This window comes from Primulina tabacum, chromosome 1 (genome assembly GCF_025594145.1).
Source record: "Primulina tabacum isolate GXHZ01 chromosome 1, ASM2559414v2, whole genome shotgun sequence".
Lineage (NCBI taxonomy): Eukaryota > Viridiplantae > Streptophyta > Magnoliopsida > Lamiales > Gesneriaceae > Primulina > Primulina tabacum.
In genome coordinates this window covers 55,008,843-55,026,129 of record NC_134550.1, presented here as the reverse complement: position 1 = coordinate 55,026,129, position 17,287 = coordinate 55,008,843, and the positions used below count along the sequence as shown (strand labels likewise).

The 17,287-nt window shown below is 33.1% G+C and overlaps 3 protein-coding genes and 1 pseudogene across 3 annotated transcripts; 3 read left to right on the top strand and 1 right to left on the bottom strand.

Annotated features, from left to right (window-relative positions):
* Window positions 1–925: 925 nt before the first annotated feature.
* LOC142551122 (uncharacterized) lies at window positions 926–2,204 on the top strand. Its single transcript, XM_075660182.1, has 4 exons — window positions 926–1,131; window positions 1,255–1,364; window positions 1,648–1,790; window positions 1,928–2,204. The coding sequence occupies exons 1-4, from the start codon at window positions 990–992 to the stop codon at window positions 2,076–2,078; spliced, it is 546 nt and encodes a 181-aa protein (XP_075516297.1). The 5' UTR covers window positions 926–989; the 3' UTR covers window positions 2,079–2,204.
* Window positions 2,205–4,174: 1,970 nt separating this feature from the next.
* On the bottom strand, window positions 4,175–4,525 carry LOC142513540 (galactoside 2-alpha-L-fucosyltransferase-like). The gene has a single exon (XM_075619727.1). The coding sequence runs from the start codon at window positions 4,523–4,525 to the stop codon at window positions 4,175–4,177; it is 351 nt and encodes a 116-aa protein (XP_075475842.1).
* Window positions 4,526–7,681: 3,156 nt separating this feature from the next.
* On the top strand, window positions 7,682–11,802 carry LOC142551110 (ribulose-phosphate 3-epimerase, chloroplastic). Its single transcript, XM_075660162.1, has 10 exons — window positions 7,682–7,996; window positions 8,970–9,084; window positions 9,284–9,424; window positions 9,515–9,628; window positions 9,987–10,065; window positions 10,679–10,788; window positions 10,860–10,916; window positions 11,051–11,120; window positions 11,217–11,325; window positions 11,565–11,802. The coding sequence occupies exons 1-9, from the start codon at window positions 7,893–7,895 to the stop codon at window positions 11,264–11,266; spliced, it is 840 nt and encodes a 279-aa protein (XP_075516277.1). The 5' UTR covers window positions 7,682–7,892; the 3' UTR covers window positions 11,267–11,325; window positions 11,565–11,802.
* A 44-nt stretch (window positions 11,803–11,846) lies between these two features.
* LOC142551117 (protein NEN1-like) lies at window positions 11,847–16,663 on the top strand (annotated as a pseudogene).
* The last annotated feature ends 624 nt before the right edge of the window (window positions 16,664–17,287 follow it).

The window sequence follows — 17,287 nt, the reverse complement described above, 5'->3', positions numbered from 1 at the left end:
TTAGATATTGTAATCACTGTTATATCCGTCTCGCTTTTCTTGGAATTTATGTGTTTGTGCAAGAGTTTAATTCGGTTGATCATTTCCTGTAAGGAAATCCAAGGAATTTTTGTTTTTTGGCGGCTGTGGTTGATAAATTGCTGAATTAGAGTCTGCAAATTTATTGGTGTGACTCTTTGACTTGTATGAATTCGGAGTAAGATGGTTTTTGGAGGTTTCTTTGAAATATCGTATATTTGCTTCTTCTTCGTCTTGTTTTGTTTTGTTTTTTTCCCCCGCAGATTCTAAGGATTGTTTTCTATTGTGGATATTTATCCTTTCTTGGTTTGAATTTTGACATAGGCTTTGTTGAGTTTTGCTCTTAATTAGATAGATATGTATGAATTTTAGTATGGGTTTTGTTAAAATCTGTTTGATAATTACTTTGTACATACTTGTGAGAACATCGAGTCTGAGTGTCTGACCCATGAGCAGACGCGATCATATTTTAGTTCAAAATTCTCTTGGTTTGAGCTTTTTCATCCTTGTGATTTATCAGTTGAATGGGGATTGTTGTTGACCTGTGGTGGTCGGAAGCGGATTCATCAGAATTTATTTGATATTCAACGGTATATGAGCCCAAATAAGGAGTCTTAGGCCCAAAGATTAATTTATTAGGTGGAGTGTCTTTGAAATTTATATGGTGTTCCTAAATTGCTTATGCAGCCTTTACGAACCAAATGTTTTATCATTGCCCACCCATGAGAAACCGATGCCCACACCAACCTTTTCTGATCAACTTCACTACAAATCAAATAGTTGTTGCTCCATCAATATGTGCACATGATCATCCAATGGGAGAAAGGTTGGAGGTTGGATTATGTTTATGGTTGGAAAAACCGGAGACATATCAAACTCCTTACTTTCCTAGTCCTACAAATTTGTATTAAATTTAAATCTATATCTTTTTTCATTTATTAAATGTGCTTTCATGTAACCTTTATACAGTAATGGGAAAGGACTCCAAGCCTAAGGATTCATCAGGAAAGAACAAGGGAAAGCAAGCAGCAGGGGGTAGTGATGATGCAGCATCGAAAGGCAAAGGGAAAGCTGGAAAATCAGATGCCTTGGGAACTTGTACATACGTCAAAGGTCCCTATCTACCTCCTTCTTTGAAGAACCTCTACTTTGAAATGCACTATTTTACGTAATTTTCATCGCTGTCGTTCTTATTTCGTGTTGTGAGTTTATACTTCCACTTGAAACATTTATCAGCCAGGCATATCTTGTGTGAGAAGCAAGGAAAGATTAATGAAGCCTATAAGAAGCTGCAAGATGGCTGGCTTAGTAATGGAGACAAAGTCCCACCGGCTGAGTTTGCCAAGGTATTGCCTTGCGATGTTATTTCTTGTTTTTTGCAGTTAAATCAGCCAACCAAAATGAAAATTCTTAGAAATCAAAGAATATAGTTCGGAAGTAGCTTTGTTATTTTTTAGTGAATCTTTGGTGATGGTTTTATTGTGTTTTAAGTTTAGGAAATGTTTCCTTCCATTATATGTCCTTTGATATTTAAGAAAATCAAGCTCTCATTTTCTTACATTCGATGTAAATGTGGAAAGTAAGATGAGTTTGAAATGTTTTGTGTCTTTCTCTGTTTCTGTTCATAAGATCGCAGCTGAGTATTCTGAGTGTCCATCGGGGAAGAAAGGTGGAGACCTCGGATGGTTTCCTCGTGGCAAAATGGCTGGCCCGTTTCAGGAGGTTGCTTTCAACACACCTGTTGGAGTGACAAGCGCACCATTTAAATCAACGTGGGTTAATTTGTGAATAATCGTGATGCTAAATTTATTTTTTACAGCGTTGCATCTCTCACATTTGCCTCATTGATAATCTGTTCTTACGGTGGCTAGGCAGATGCTAATGTTAGTTTTCTTTCTCACAATTTCAGACATGGATACCACATTATCTTGAGTGAAGGACGGAAGAATGGAGAGACTGGATCATTTGCTGGAGGTGATTTGCTGCATTGCGGAATGTTAAGTTCAACATTCATATCGAGCCACATAATAACTCATTGTTTAGAAACACAATATGAATGATACATTTCTCTCCTTGTAATTTGAATCTAGATGTACATTTAGCGATAATCTGTATGGGAGATATAATAGTTTGTGGTAATCGGTTGCTCCATATCTATATTACCCCATCACCTCCCTGTTGGAGTATATTTAGTTTCCATATCGGTTAAACCACTTGTCCCTTGATTATGGTGTTTGATTGGAATGGTTGTTTGAAACTTATATTTAAAAACAATATACTAAACTTATAACTTTTCTTGAATGAGGCTATCGTTTCTCTTTTAATTTTCCACAAAGTTGTATAATTTTATACTACCGGGCCATCCATAGAGGGAGGGAAAATTGTTGTTTTTTGTTTTTTTTTTTTCGATTTTGGTCCAATATATTATAAATTTTCATTTTTAGTCGGCTGTCTTTGTTTTTATGATAATTTTAGTCTTTTTTTCTTAACGTGGCGTTCATATGATATCAATGTAATGTTGATATGACGTTGATGTGTGTAGTATTACATTAGTAAATTATTTCAATTGTTTAATATTACGGTCTATTTGATATTAAAATGGATCATCGAGAACATATAATTTGAAATATTCAATGTATATGCGTAAAAAAAAAAACTAAGTACACACAAATACAAAAATATATATATAACAATATTTGAAGGCTTGATGAAAATTTTTCATTTATTAATATATAAAAAAATTATTTGATTGTAAAAAAATTTATTCACATCTATTTTCTCTTTTATGTTAAATAATAGCTATCCATATGAAAATTTACAATGTAATACATATATAATTTTGATTTTAAAAGATAGTAAAAATTCAAAAAATATATGAAAATATGAAGAAAATATTTATCTATAACAAATGTATATATTATAGGCATGATTCTTTTACTAATTTGTATACTAAAAAATTTCATGCATTTGATCCGTCAAAATCAATCATCAATTAAAATCTTAAATATGTAATGCATGGAAAAAAATATTAATGAGCAATTAGAAGATACGAAAGTTATTTCTATTATAAAAACAATATAAGATACAATCTTTATAAAAAATATAAATTATAATGATAATTCATTATCATTGGTCAAAGTATTATAACTTTTATATATGATATCTTAATATTTTTATTTAATTAGTCAAATTAACTAATTCAACATATACAAAAAATAACATTTTTTATAAAAATTTATTTTTTGGCTATATTTCAAATTTTTCGGGAAACAATTTTTAAATTATATAAGTTGTAAATTAATTTATTCTTCTAACATGACAAAAGATTAAACTTCAGATAAATAACAAAATGATTAAAATTATTTTTTAGAAAATCAGAATTTTAATTTTTATTATATAATTGATATTTATGTGTAGGAGTTTCATGTTAGTTATTTTAAGTAAGTGGACTTTTTTCAATACGGTATGAATATCTACATTACAGATTTGCGAATCACTATCCTGCTCAACCAGCTTATAAAAGCCCCGCTCATGTCTCCACAATGCTTTACATGATGAACAACACCACCAGTATCCAGGGACGGATCCGGAAATTAAAATTGAGGTGGGCTTGTTTCTGGATCATCAAAGATGAGATATTAATATGAAAATAGTTAGCAAAATGACCTTGATATTTTTTTAAAAAAAAAACTATTGTTCCTAGCGTATTCGAAATATGAGAGTTAATTTTCAAAAAACAAGTTTAATCAATATCATTTTTCAAAATTTATATATTATTTAAATTAATATGTAACCCGTGTAATATAAGACAAATTTCACTTAGATTCAAAATTTACATTTTAAAAATATTTTTAATATATTTTAAATGTACTTTCAAAATTAAATTCTATTAAATAAAAGAATTGATAAAATAAATTTATCACTTTTTATGAGTTATTTGCACCAAACCCCCTTTGAAATATCGAAAATCTACGTTTATTCATTGTGAAAGTTAAATAGGTATTATAGATATTAACTTTTATGAGTTATTTGCACCGTGATATCTTTTAAAAAAATTAGAATGTGCTTAAATCTTTATATATATTTACTAAAAAAAAAATAGAATTGGCTCAAATCTCTATAACTTCTTGTAAAAAAAATTGGACTGGGCTACAGCCTAGGATGGGCCAAGCATAGGTCCGTCCGTGCCAGTATCCATCCCTCTCTTCATTTTGCAGTCGTAAAATGGAGGAGCGTGGAAGCATGATTCCATTGACATGGCTCGATGGCATGGCGGGTCTGGTGCCATCTCATTTTCAGGCTTGTAAATAATCCATGGCTTTAAGCCTCCAAGTCCTTGAACCACGTAACCAAAATTCGACCAAGAACTTGTGACCGATTTATCTGTGGAACTGAGTAGATATATTTCAGCTAATCCTTTTCGATTATATGTTAGCTTATCAGTTTGGTGACTTAGCCGGCAGACCGCATCCACATCTCCTTTTATTGTCGGATATTCCCAATACATGTTTCTTATTTCCTCGAAGTAACCATGGCTTAAAGATGTCGTTAATACGGCTACACTCAGGGTCGGGATTTACGCTAGGCCCAACGAGTGCCACGGCCCCCCAAATTATTTTTTAGTTGATATTATATATGTGTATATATATGGCCCACCACAATAAATTAAAAATCACGTATCTCCGTGGAAGGCAAAAGTTTAGAACCTGTAGACCTAGGTTCGAATCCTAGGTTTTTTTTCTTTCCTTTTTAATAATTGAGATTTGCTTTTAATTTTTTTAATACTTTATTACTTTTAAATTTACCACATATGAAAAACTTTTTCTACTATCAAATGCTGGGTCTGCTGACTCTTTCAGTTTCTATCGCTACTACAGAACAGTCATTTTCAATTACAAATATCGTCAAAACTAGGCTTTAGAGCAAAATAAATGATGATTTTCTCTCAGATGCATTGATGATATTTATTGAAAGAAAAATTGTTAAAAATATTTGTATAGATGTTATTATTGAATACTTTGAAAATTTTAAGGAACGTCGAATTCCTTTTAGTTAGAAATTTTTTTGTTAAAAACGTATTGTTTATGTTTATTCTGTTTCATTTCGATACAAGAGAAATTGGTACCTGCTCGAACACGAAGCTTCATCGCGGTCACTTGCCGTACTCTTCTTCAGCATTTTCATCATTGTGTTAGTGTTGCTGCGAAGTAAGTTTCTTTAGTTGGTAGAGTTCATTTGTATGTGCTTTATCATTCATATATATATATATATATATATTCATCTCCGACTGTATGATATAGTAAATTTGAACATTTCCCAAATGCCGACGTGCATGCAAAGTCATGAGAAGATGAACGTCAAAGGCTCAAAGTTGCTTTAAAAATTCCAGCAAACAAATTTTCATATCCAAATAGAAAATGCCAAGGATTTAAAAAAATTTATCTCTACTCTCGAAAAGCTCTTGAGTCTTGACAGCCTTTTTTTTTATTTTATTTTTGTGTCTTTACAGCCTCTCTTTTAAAAATTACTAAAATTTAGTCAATTCTAAGGACACCCACGTTATAACACCCCTTTAACACCCACTCTCCAATGTGAGTGGGCGTTATAACGCCCACTTACATGAGAGAGGGTGTGGGGCGTTCATACAGATGAACGCCCCTGTGTCAGTTTATTTTTCTTAAAAAATTGCACACTTAGCGACGGTTTTTAAAAAACCGTCGCTATTAGCGACGGCTTTATAGAAACCGTCGTCGATTTGCTGACATGCGGACCCCACGTGTTTTGAATTATTTATGAAAATTGGACATTTAGCGACGGCTTTGAAAAAACCGTCGCTATTTGCTTCAAAACCGTCGCAAACCGTCACTAAACGTTGTTATATATATATATATATATATATATATATATATATATAAATTATTATTAATATAAAATAATAATTTAAATTTCTTAAAAAATTTGAAATTGAATTTATTTAATGTAAAATAATAATAAGATGAATGATTGGACAGCGGGACCTACAAATAATGAATGTGAATGTTAAAATGAATGTGAGAGAATATATGTGTTAATGTAATATGTATGTGGCATGTGGACCCCACGATTTTTGATGAGGTGGTGGGTGTTATAACATCCACCAATGCGGGTGCCCTAACGTATGTTCTTAAATAGTTATATAAATTAAAAAGAAGATTTCTATAGATAAAAATGTCACTCATTGAAACAAATTATCAACGAGTATGAAAAACTAAAATTATTACATTAATGTTTAAATAAAATGAATATTTTTTAGATAATTATTTTAAATTAATTTTAGATATTATTATTTAATTTTTCGAAGGTGAAATAAAAATCTGCCAAATTGAAAATAAAGAGAAATATTCTTAAATAGCCTCCACTAAATTACTATAGTAAATTTAGTCTTTAATTAAGTTAATTTATCAAAATAATTTTTTTATTATATCAAATTACAAAGATATCCTTTAAATCCTAATCACCGTCAATTTCTCTCTCATTCTCTTTTTTTCTCTCGTCAATTGAATTCCATGCGTTAGGAGCTTTGAAACATATCCATTCTATTTCTTCAAATATGTTTGAATTTCATTTTTTTTGTCCACCTAATTCTTTTACACAAATAATGATTAATTTTTTGTTCATAATAATAAATATGCATAGATATATGGCAAAACAGTTTTGTTTCTATCAAATTGTTGAATATATTGACTCCGATTTTAATTTTTTTTTTAAATTTGACTTGATGATTGTCATGATTTTTCCATAATTTTATGTTTTTTTTAAAATAAAAATATTTTTAAGTTAAAATAAGTGGATGATTTGCGATTTATTGCAATTGAAATATGTGTGAATGTTTTTAAAGTTGAAATATGTGTGAATTTTTTATTTGTATATATTAATGAGTGGAAGATTCGCGATATAGTGATTAAGTTGAAATATGTTTAAAATTTTTTTTATTTGTATATATTGAAATGTGTATATTTATATGTTCTTGCTGATTGTTGAAGTAATTCTTTTGCTGAGTTCTTGGAAACGATACAAACTTATCACTTAAACCCGAGTTCTAGGATCTAATTATAGGGAATTGATGGAATGTCACAGGGTCATGGTAGACTCGAACCATCTCCGATAGAACCTCCTATATTGAGTTAAATATTCTTAAGATTATATTTCAATTAGTTATCAGATATTGAATGATGCAAGTTTAAAAGTGCATAAAAATTGAGAACATAGATTGAATAACGATTGTAAAATAACTTACTTGAAATAATGAATAGAAATATAAAGTAATGGCGGAAAAAGGGGAATGACTGAATGAGGTCCATGGCAATTGACATAAATCTACCTCTTTATATATTATTTTTTTTAATAACTAGGCAATAAAGAAATGGTGATAACTAGGCAATAAAGAAATGAAGCAAATGATTTAGAATAAAAAAAATTTAATATATTTAAGACATAATGTAAAATATTTAGTAAAAAATGTTATTTTTAAAATTATGATTTTCAAATAGATTAGAATAATCAATTTCCCGGAAAATAATTGGTTTTTCTTTATAATAAAAAAAATAAATTGGCTTTTTTAAGAAAATTTAAGCATGAAGGATCGAAGTATTAATCACAAAATGTAAGATTGCTTGAATCATAATCTCTCTGTTCAACTCCTCACAATCGAGCCTGGCCAACCATTGCAGATAAATGGTAACCCCACCCAATTCTGAAAAAATTCAATCTGAAGTCTGACACGCGTCGATCATATATCCGCTCACTGATATTTCTCCGCACCAAAGACACCCCATTTCAAGAAATCCAGATTGATTGCCAAGCTTGGAGAAAAGAAGGAACTTTGCTAAACATATATGGCTGCTTCTTTGGGTTCATCAGCTTTGCTTCAGTCAATCGGTGTGGGTTTTATAGTCCGTAGGCCTTCTTTTGCCAATCCCAATTCACTCACTTTTATAAGGTAATTGTTGGTTGTTTTAGAGAGTTTTGATTTTGACGGGGGGTGGTTATATCAAGATCGTATCTTTTCTGTTGTTTGGATCTTGAAACTTAGTTCTGATAACTGTTAGAGCTATTTTCATTGGTGAAAGGGGTCTTTATTACTTCCTGATTGGACGAATGGATACCATAATCATGAATTGCGTTGTTGGCTGGTGCGAGAGCGAGCAAACAGAAGGCAATCGAATGGGAATAAAAAAATTATGCTTAATTATATTAAGAATAATTGACTTTCATCCAGCTATTCCTCCTACTAAATCTTTGCCCTGCCCTGATTGTTGGTATTTGGTAGGCCTGGAAGATGGTAACTTTCCCTTTTTAAGAGAATTGTTTTTGGCTTTCGTAGTACGTACTAATGCTACGCTGAGCAGATTTTAAATTTGTTTAACCGAAGAGCATGACTTCTTGATACTCAAGCATTGATTTTATTCCATACGTGGATGATCTAGGAGCAATGGTCATTGAAGTTTAATGGAAATGTAATTTTTTAGGAAAGACTTTTGTTTATCATCGATTCCATGTTCTATTTGTTGGAAGATTGCAAGGAAGAATATAAGATGCCCATTTGTGAATGGGTGAAAAATGGTGTTTCCTCAACTATATCTGCTCAACTAACAAAAAATCTGTTGTTTAATGTACCTGGGCCAATCTTCTTAAACATGTAACCAAAGTCTATCAATATATTCTCTACGCTAGAACAGTAACTGGAATTGAAGAACTTGCTGCGATATCACGTGGTCTTGCATTTCCTTGCTGCCTTGGAATTTATTTTTGAAGTATCATCAATATGGTTTGGAACATGGATATCCCTATCACAAAGCTGATATTTATTGGTCTTGATCCACAGTAAATGTGAATTTCTTTTCTTTTCTTTATTTTTGAGGATGGTTTTAATGATGTGGTTATCGTTCAAGTTTTGTATTCATCTTGTACAGGAGAAAATCTGGAGCTGTAGTGAAGGCATCTTCAAGGGTTGATAAGTTCTCGAAAAGTGACATCATTGTCTCTCCATCGATTCTTTCTGCTAATTTCTCCAAATTAGGAGAGCAGGTAGCTTTTCCATTTCTCAGCTTTTTTCTTTCATGAACTCTCTTCAGACATCAAAGACAAATTATTCCATATTCTTAATTAATAGTATAGGAATTAAAGCTTTGACATCAAATTATAATAATCTTTATTGGCTTTCTTTGTAAACCTTCTGCTAGTGTTTTCTGTGGATTCACCCCCTTTTGTGTGCTTTATTGACAAGGTCAAAGCAATCGAAGTAGCTGGTTGTGATTGGATTCATGTTGATGTAATGGATGGTCGGTTTGTTCCAAATATTACAATAGGGCCTCTCGTAGTTGATGCGCTACGCCCTGTCACAGACCTTCCATTGGATGTCCATTTGGTATTCTTCATTGTTCACCTTTTTAGTTTGTTTTCAGGATTGTCTTGCATTAAATTTTCTTTTCACTAAAATATAATGAAAGCATGTCAGATGATTGTGGAACCTGATCAGCGAGTCCCGGACTTTATAAAGGCTGGAGCTGACATAGTTAGCGTCCACTGTGAACAATCTTCTACCATCCATTTGCATCGCACCTTGAATCAAGTAAGATTACATCCATATGGAATATCTAATAACTTGCCATTTATTATACTTGTGAAACATCAGCGTCATTTCACTCTTAGATCATGAACCAGTCCATCCCTCTTGACGAAGTAATTGTAAAAAACATCAAGGTCAATGGTTCTATGGTTTACTGGTGGAAGTAAAATCTTGTGTATATCATAAAAAACTCTGGGTCATTGAGATGGCAAAATCATCAAGGATTGGATAACTTTTTTTTATTCATTCCGTGCTAATGAGTATGTTGCAAAAATAAAATTCGATTGTTTTGAGTTTTAAATGGTGATATTACTTTCATATTGATTCTTCAATTTTCCTCTCTTTTGGTATCTAAACATAGATTAAGAGCCTAGGTGCAAAGGCTGGAGTTGTCTTGAACCCAGGAACCCCACTGAGTTGCATAGAGTATGTTCTTGATGGTAAGACTATGTATTAATTTAAATGCTGGGCTTCTATTTAAACAAACTGTCAAAAGATGATAATTCTGATAAAAAAATTTCTGCTACGTGTTCTGAGTGGTGCTTGTGGTGATGCTGTATGAGTTTAGACGAACATGGTCTAAGCTTTGTCCTATATGGAACATTGATACCAGAAGTCAGATTTTACGCTCTATATCATGTAGAAAGCTAATTGAAACCTTAAAATATTGATTCATCTAAAAAAAAAGTTGAAGATCAGAGCTCACTATACAAACTGCTTGGACATTTAAGCAATAAGAAAACATGGTGTAATGGTACCATCAAAATCATGTAGAGATGAAAAAATTCTTGTCGAACTAAATGCTACCATTTAAAAATTTCACCCTTTTTTTTTCCTTTGTTGCTTATTTGCTCCTAGTGCCTTGGGAAAAAACACAATATGAGAATGGTTCTAGTTGTTTCCATATTTGGTCAGCCGGTCCTTATTGCTCCAAAATTTTTGGAATTGCTGGGACTATGAGTTCTTATGTCAACGGAATTGATGAATTACGCAAAATTTGTTTTGTCCATGAATTGACATTCTCTATGGTTTTTTGTTTTGTTTAATAAACAGTGGTCGATCTGGTTTTGATTATGTCTGTGAACCCTGGTTTCGGAGGGCAAAGTTTCATAGAGAGCCAAGTTAAGAAAATTTCGGACTTGAGAAGAATGTGTGCAGAGAAGGTAGTGAATATATTAATGTTTATTGAACAGCAATTTTCTGAAGCATTCACATTGTTGCTCTCATTTTTCAGGGTGTGAACCCTTGGATCGAGGTGGATGGTGGAGTTGGTCCTAATAACGCTTACAAGGTCCGAATAACAACACATACTTGGTTCTACAAAGATATTTTTTCTTAAGAAATTATCGACCGAAAAGGCCATTTTTAGGCATCTATTTTATGTATACGAATGGAGGGATAGGCTTGATTTGATTCCATCAACAGGTAATTGAAGCTGGGGCGAATGCATTAGTTGCCGGTTCTGCTGTTTTTGGAGCTCCTGATTATGCTGCAGGCAAGGATAAAAAACGAGTTTTGTTTAAGTTCAGAAAGCATGTGAGGCTTGGTCCACAGGTTAACTCTTTCATTTGCTATATTTTTTGTGTTACAGCCATAAAAGGAATCAAAACTAGCAAAAGGCCTGTTGCTGTTGCAGCATAACATCACAATAACAGATTTTGTTCAAGATGACATTTATGTTGTTCAATCCTGGTTCCAAGGTAATTTTAAGTCTATCAGTTTTGAATTGCTTCTTGATCTCTTGATTCTATTTCTCGGCTGTCCAAACTACATCCAGTTATCAAAAAAATTGAAGTTCTAATCAAAGATTAACTTTGATTGACGAGATAATGTTTGGTCAAATTTTCTTTATAAAGTAGGTGCTTTGACTATTTGGATTCAGCCCTGTTACTGCTTTTTCTCTCTCTTGTTTGGTTTAATGTTTCACTTCTTGTTTCAGATAACACGCGAGATGATCAGGTGCAACGAAAGATGGAATCTCGTATTGTGGCATATACCCGATTCAAATTTTAATTCAGTGTTGTAAAAAAACAAGAGCAATTTACAGAATAGGTATAGTGCTGCATGTTGTTTTATATTGCCTAGGAAATGTGTAATAAAGATCCTTGAAGACATCACTTTTGTACATGTACAAAATGTATATTCTCATATTAATTCAGAAATTTCCTTTTTTTGCATCTTTCGCGACCCATAAAAGACTAAATGAAGAAGCCATTCTGATTTCCCTTTGGTCGATGAAAAATTAAAACCGAATGCTATCTCAAGATTAATGATCATTTCTATGCCAAGGAACACGGTTCATTGGTGGATCCATAATTCAATTGAAGAATTGGAGACTGAGGAAGACATGCAATTGACTTGGATAGATTTTGCTTCACAATTTTCGAAAATAAAAATATTACACGCTATATATTTTTGAGAAAAAAGATTACAACTTGGGTATCGAATTCTTGTACTAAGGGCGGTGGCTTGCAATAGGCTTAGGAGCCAAGGAAATGGTCTCGGATTCCTTCATTGATATCTGTGTCCATGCAAAAGAATAAAAAGTTGTTGGCAAACATCCCATTTCATATTTCCCACGTACTCCTTTCTTCCTCCTTCTTCCTTCTTCTGTATGCTATCCAAGCCCTTGTCTTCCCGCCAGTGAACTGATTTGCTCCATAAATACACAGTACTGTACGTCTACGTGCTGCAAAATAATCCAAGGAAAACGCACTAAAGATGGTGTCCACGAGTGATGAGAAAACCGAAAGTGCGTTCTTCGACGTGGAGACGACGGTTCCGACGCGGCCTCGTCAGGGATTCGTGATTTTGGAGTTTGGGCCGATTCTGGTTTGTCCCAGGAAGCTGGTGGAGCTCCATAATTACTCTACTTTAGTCCGACCTGCAGATCTTTCTCGCATCTCTTCTCTCTCAGTGCGCTGCAACCGTATCTCCAGAGACGCCATCGTTTCTTCCCCGTCCTTTGCTGTTAATGCTGATGTAGTCTATGAAATTTTACACGCTAAGTCACTTCATTGGTTTTAGCACGTTTTGCGTTGGGGGTATTGCGGGCTTTCAAACAGAGGATTCGTGTTTGGTTTTGTCATTTTGTGCATGTGGTGTTTGGACATTGGGTGATTGTAAGGAATGACGTGAAACTGAAAGGAAATGTGTTAAAATTCAGTTCTTTTTTTTTAGCAGAAATTAAATCATTATTTCTGAATAATTCTATGATGAGGTTCAGCATGATGACAAATAAAGTATTGAAGGAATGCCCGATGACTAATTTTAATGCATCACCTTACTTGTTTGTTGTTTAAGACTTTAACAATTTATTTTCATCAGGTAGATCAAATGCAAACGGTCAGGAATTAGATTGAAATTATTATCTCCACCGGCCTCTACGTACATTTCTAAGCGGTTAATAGATGGTGCTGGTTGTAGAAAATTAATGTGGCTCTTTATGGTGGTTGGAGAATTTCTGTTTAAAATTCAATGAGTTGACGCATCATTGAATTTTGTATTGATTAGTTTGTTATGTTGCTTAGCCAAATTTTCATAGGTTGTAGGATTCTTAAACATTAATCTTGCTTTCTGCATGCTATCTTTCTATGTAGGGAGGATATGGGCTGGTCATAATATATTAAGATTTGATTGTGCTCGCATAAGGGAAGCATTTTCTGAGATTAACAGGCCACCTCCAGAGCCAAAGGGGACTATTGATTCATTAGCTCTGTTAACACAAAAGTTTGGAAGGCGAGCTGGTGACATGAAAGTGAGCCCTCACACATGTTTTAAAATTTTTGAAGTATTTTTCAGCATAAGCAGAATAACAGCGATGCATTACTGTCTGAATTGTGATGGCTCTTAGATATTTGTGTCCCTGGACAAATAACAAATAAACTAAATGGGTTATTGTCTTCGTACATGTTTATTTGGTGCATTTGCGCATGTCCCAAATTTTCACTGTCCTCTGCATTTTTCATCAATAAAATCGAGTAAAAGTATATTTTAAGGTGATATTTTTTATGACGAAGTATTTTTCCATCTTATTGTTTGCACATTTTTAGTGCTGTCCTCTGCTTGTATTTTTATTGTTTGTTCATCCACATTTTTAACAAGACTTGGAAATCTCAATACTTTCCTAGTGTATTTTTCTCAGTGTATATTCAATATTTTTCTTAGTTGTATCTCTTTCATGATTGGTGAAGAGAACTATCATTCATTTTCGTTTTCCTTCACCAAGGCCCAAGACATATTTTCCATTCCTTTTCACTTCTGTCAGTATAATTATTACTTCTAACTAATTTTTGCAGTGTCTCCCATCAGATGCTCTGTCATAGTAATATATTTTATTGAAAAGTTAAAATAATTTTATCCAACAACTTCTGGCTTGATTTGACATTTACAACGACAATTTCTATCATGAAAGTAGTCTTGGTATTTCTAGAATCTGGAAATATACAAATTTATAACATTGGTTTCATGCAAACAGTTTTTATTGGCGGTATCAATTATTTACTCCTGTTCTGATTCACTTTGTCCAGATGGCAACTCTTGCAACATATTTTGGGCTTGGTCAGCAAACACATAGGTGATTGTGCCTTTCTTTTATTCTAATTATTCCCTTTCAAATACTCCCAATCCTTTTTTTTTCATGTGCCATCAATGAGTATTAGTGATGTACAATTAAAGGATTAGATGAAAAAATAGTCTTATCTGCGAGTGTGAGTGTATACTAGGTGAAGGAAGGGATTAGTATTTATGGACTTTTACTACATTACATGTCAGTAGTCGATACAAACAGATGCCTGTACGAGATATGCAACAACGGTGATGTCATATCTTGTTTCCAAATGTCCAATCTGTTAATGTGATGTTCATTTAGTACTCTTTTGCAACACAATGTACCTTGTTGGTATTAAAACAAGTTAATTGGTCAATTCCAACTACCAAGTATCAGTGCTTCCTTGACAATGACAGCCTGGTTACAAACAAGCTAACTTTCTATTTTACCTAGTCAAGACGTTCATTTTCTCAAAAACTATCATTGACTAGCAATGTCACGACATTACCGATTCGTACTGGTTTTTCTTCCTTTTAAGTTAACTTGATTAATAAATGGACATGGATCATATAATGGTTGCCTTTCTATTCTGAGTTGGTTTGTTCTGTAACTTTGCCATCTCAAGGAACGTATGCCTTTGAGTCATTACATGGAACTTTCGCTGATGTTCTTTTCTAAAAACTTTCTAGGAGTCTAGATGATGTTCGAATGAATCTTGAAGTACTCAAATACTGTGCCACTGTTCTATTCTTGGTAATTTCGAAAATTCTTGGCTTCTCAAATATTTAAGTTGATGAACAAATGTGCATTCAACTTTATTATCGCGATTCTCAACTTTGGTGATTGATCCGTAATATATCTAGCTGGAGGCAGAACTTTACCCACCTACTGCAGAACTTAGTTTTATTTCACATATGACCATTTTAGAAGCAAAATGCCATTTTTTCGGTATACATGGAAACATATTATTGGTGAATCTAGATTCTAAAACCCATGACACAGTTTGATATTGGTCTAGCATTAAAATGTGAACTAGTGATATTTGTATCTTCATAGCATGCTTTACCTTTTGTTTTGCTGGCAGGAATCCAGGCTTCCTAACATATTCACGGAGAATAGTTGGGTTTCTCCCAATGCTGCTACAAGAAGTCGTCGTAAAGAAAATTCTTCTGTAGAGCGGACAGAACGAAATATAACTATGCCGTCCTTGAGTATCAGGGTTGAAAATGATTCAACATCATCTCCACCAATTCATATAATGGAGGAAATCCATCCCATGTTATCACTCGTGACACCTAACACAGGTGAATTAGATCCTCCACTGGTTGAGTCCAACCTTGAAAAAGCTGACCGTTTTAATATGGTGGCACTCAGTGATGAAGTGGAAAGGGAAATTGTTCCTGGTGATAAGATGGAAGATGAAAACGCTGGTGTTTCATCACAAGGATCTTCTGACGCGGTTACATTCCACGAGGCTTCCAATAGATTCACTGTCTTCTTAGACACTGATGATGTTTCAATGCCTTCTCTCTCTGTCGCAGCAGTACTCTTTTTTGGTGGTACTCAAAAGATACAATAATTGCATGAAAATTTCCCGTTGCAACTCTCCTGTAAATGTTTGAAGGTACGGTTTGGAATTTAGTTCAAAGTTTGTTGATCATGCTGGTCGGCCGCGTTTAAACGTTGTGATGAATGCATTGCCAGGTCTATGCAATATTCTGGAGGCAATTGACAATCTTGCACATAAGCTATTCATGGATTTAGGCAGCTTCTCTGATTGGCGGCGTGTGGTGAACATAAAGCCTGGCTACAACTCTCCCACTGTCCGATTGCAGTGAGTTTCGCTTTGTATGCTCTGTATTTTTATTGAACCTTGAAGCAAAAGTTACCTTTTCTGACCATATGTTCGTATATATCATTTTTACCTTGAAATTTTTGTTATGTTTATTTGTTTTCCTAATTCAGATACCTCACAGTTTCTAATCCAAATTTAGCAATGGGCTTTTCCTTTTGGAAGCTCTAAAATTCTGATACCTTATAAGAATTGAAAATTAAGAGTTTATTCTATGCAAATGCGCAGTTTACCCAACTGTAGCAGACAGAGATGTCATTCGTTGCACGACTGAAATATACCAGGAAGACACTTCATCTACTCAGAGGCTCGTGTTTAGTACATTTGATTTTGAAGAGCTTGATTCCCTTTTAACTCCTGGAATTCTGGTGGATGCTTTCTTTTCCTTGGATTCCTATGATTATCAGCAAAATGCTGGCCTCCGATTAGTAGCAAGAAAGCTGATACTTCACTATGCCTAGTTGGATAGCCTGATCTTTTTACACGGATGGATTGAGTTCGGTACCACTTTATTTAATGTTAACTTCATTCAGAGAAGCTTTGTGATTCTTGTCTATTATGATTAAAATAATACTATAAATGATTCAGTTCTGGTATTCAATAATCAGTATCCGCAACTAATTGTTGGCTTCAGTTATCTCCTTTATTACCATTGCTTTTAAGTTGAGATTAGGAGCTTATTGACTTAACAACAGGGAAATTATTGTTGAAAAAGTTGGTTTTTGATGATCAGATATTACTCGAGTATTTAAGTGGAAATTTTTTGTTTTTGTTCTTCAGTTTTAAGCAAAAAAAAAAAATGAATAATATGAATAAATGTGTTGTGATTTGAGAAATATTTATTTTTGTATCTATCTGAAACTTGCCAGAGTTGGATAACTGTTTAGATTTCTACATACATCTCACATGTATTTAATGTATTTGACAATATACAAAATTATAACATATAATAGAGATAGATGACAAATACATTAAATAAAAAAGAAATGAATGGAAAAAAAATTGGTAATGAATATGTATCATATACTTTTACAACTTTAAGTAGATATATATCGATTTACACCATTCAATTTTAAGAAATTATTTTTGATCAATTCTAGTCAACTATATAAAAAATTTATTTGAATCATACTGAAATTTTCTCAATTTTTTCATATTGTGCAGTTATCATGAATCTGTTGATTGTCATCGCCTAAATTATTAGACCATGGCTGTTTACAAGTTTAAAAAAGACAAACAATTTTTTTGTTTATTGCTTCAA

Excerpts from the sequence above, each read along its gene's own strand:
- LOC142551122 (XM_075660182.1), top strand. The coding sequence starts at position 990 with ATGGGAAAGGACTCCAAGCCTAAGGATTCATCAGGAAAGAACAAGGGA. Across the intron at positions 1,132-1,254 it reads AACTTGTACATACGTCAAAG|CCAGGCATATCTTGTGTGAG; the intron begins GTCCCTATCTAC and ends AACATTTATCAG. Across the intron at positions 1,791-1,927 it reads AGCGCACCATTTAAATCAAC|ACATGGATACCACATTATCT; the intron begins GTGGGTTAATTT and ends TCACAATTTCAG.
- LOC142513540 (XM_075619727.1), bottom strand. The coding sequence starts at position 4,525 with ATGTATTGGGAATATCCGACAATAAAAGGAGATGTGGATGCGGTCTGC.
- LOC142551110 (XM_075660162.1), top strand. The coding sequence starts at position 7,893 with ATGGCTGCTTCTTTGGGTTCATCAGCTTTGCTTCAGTCAATCGGTGTG. Across the intron at positions 10,066-10,678 it reads CATAGAGTATGTTCTTGATG|TGGTCGATCTGGTTTTGATT; the intron begins GTAAGACTATGT and ends TTTAATAAACAG. Across the intron at positions 11,121-11,216 it reads AGCTCCTGATTATGCTGCAG|CCATAAAAGGAATCAAAACT; the intron begins GCAAGGATAAAA and ends TTTGTGTTACAG.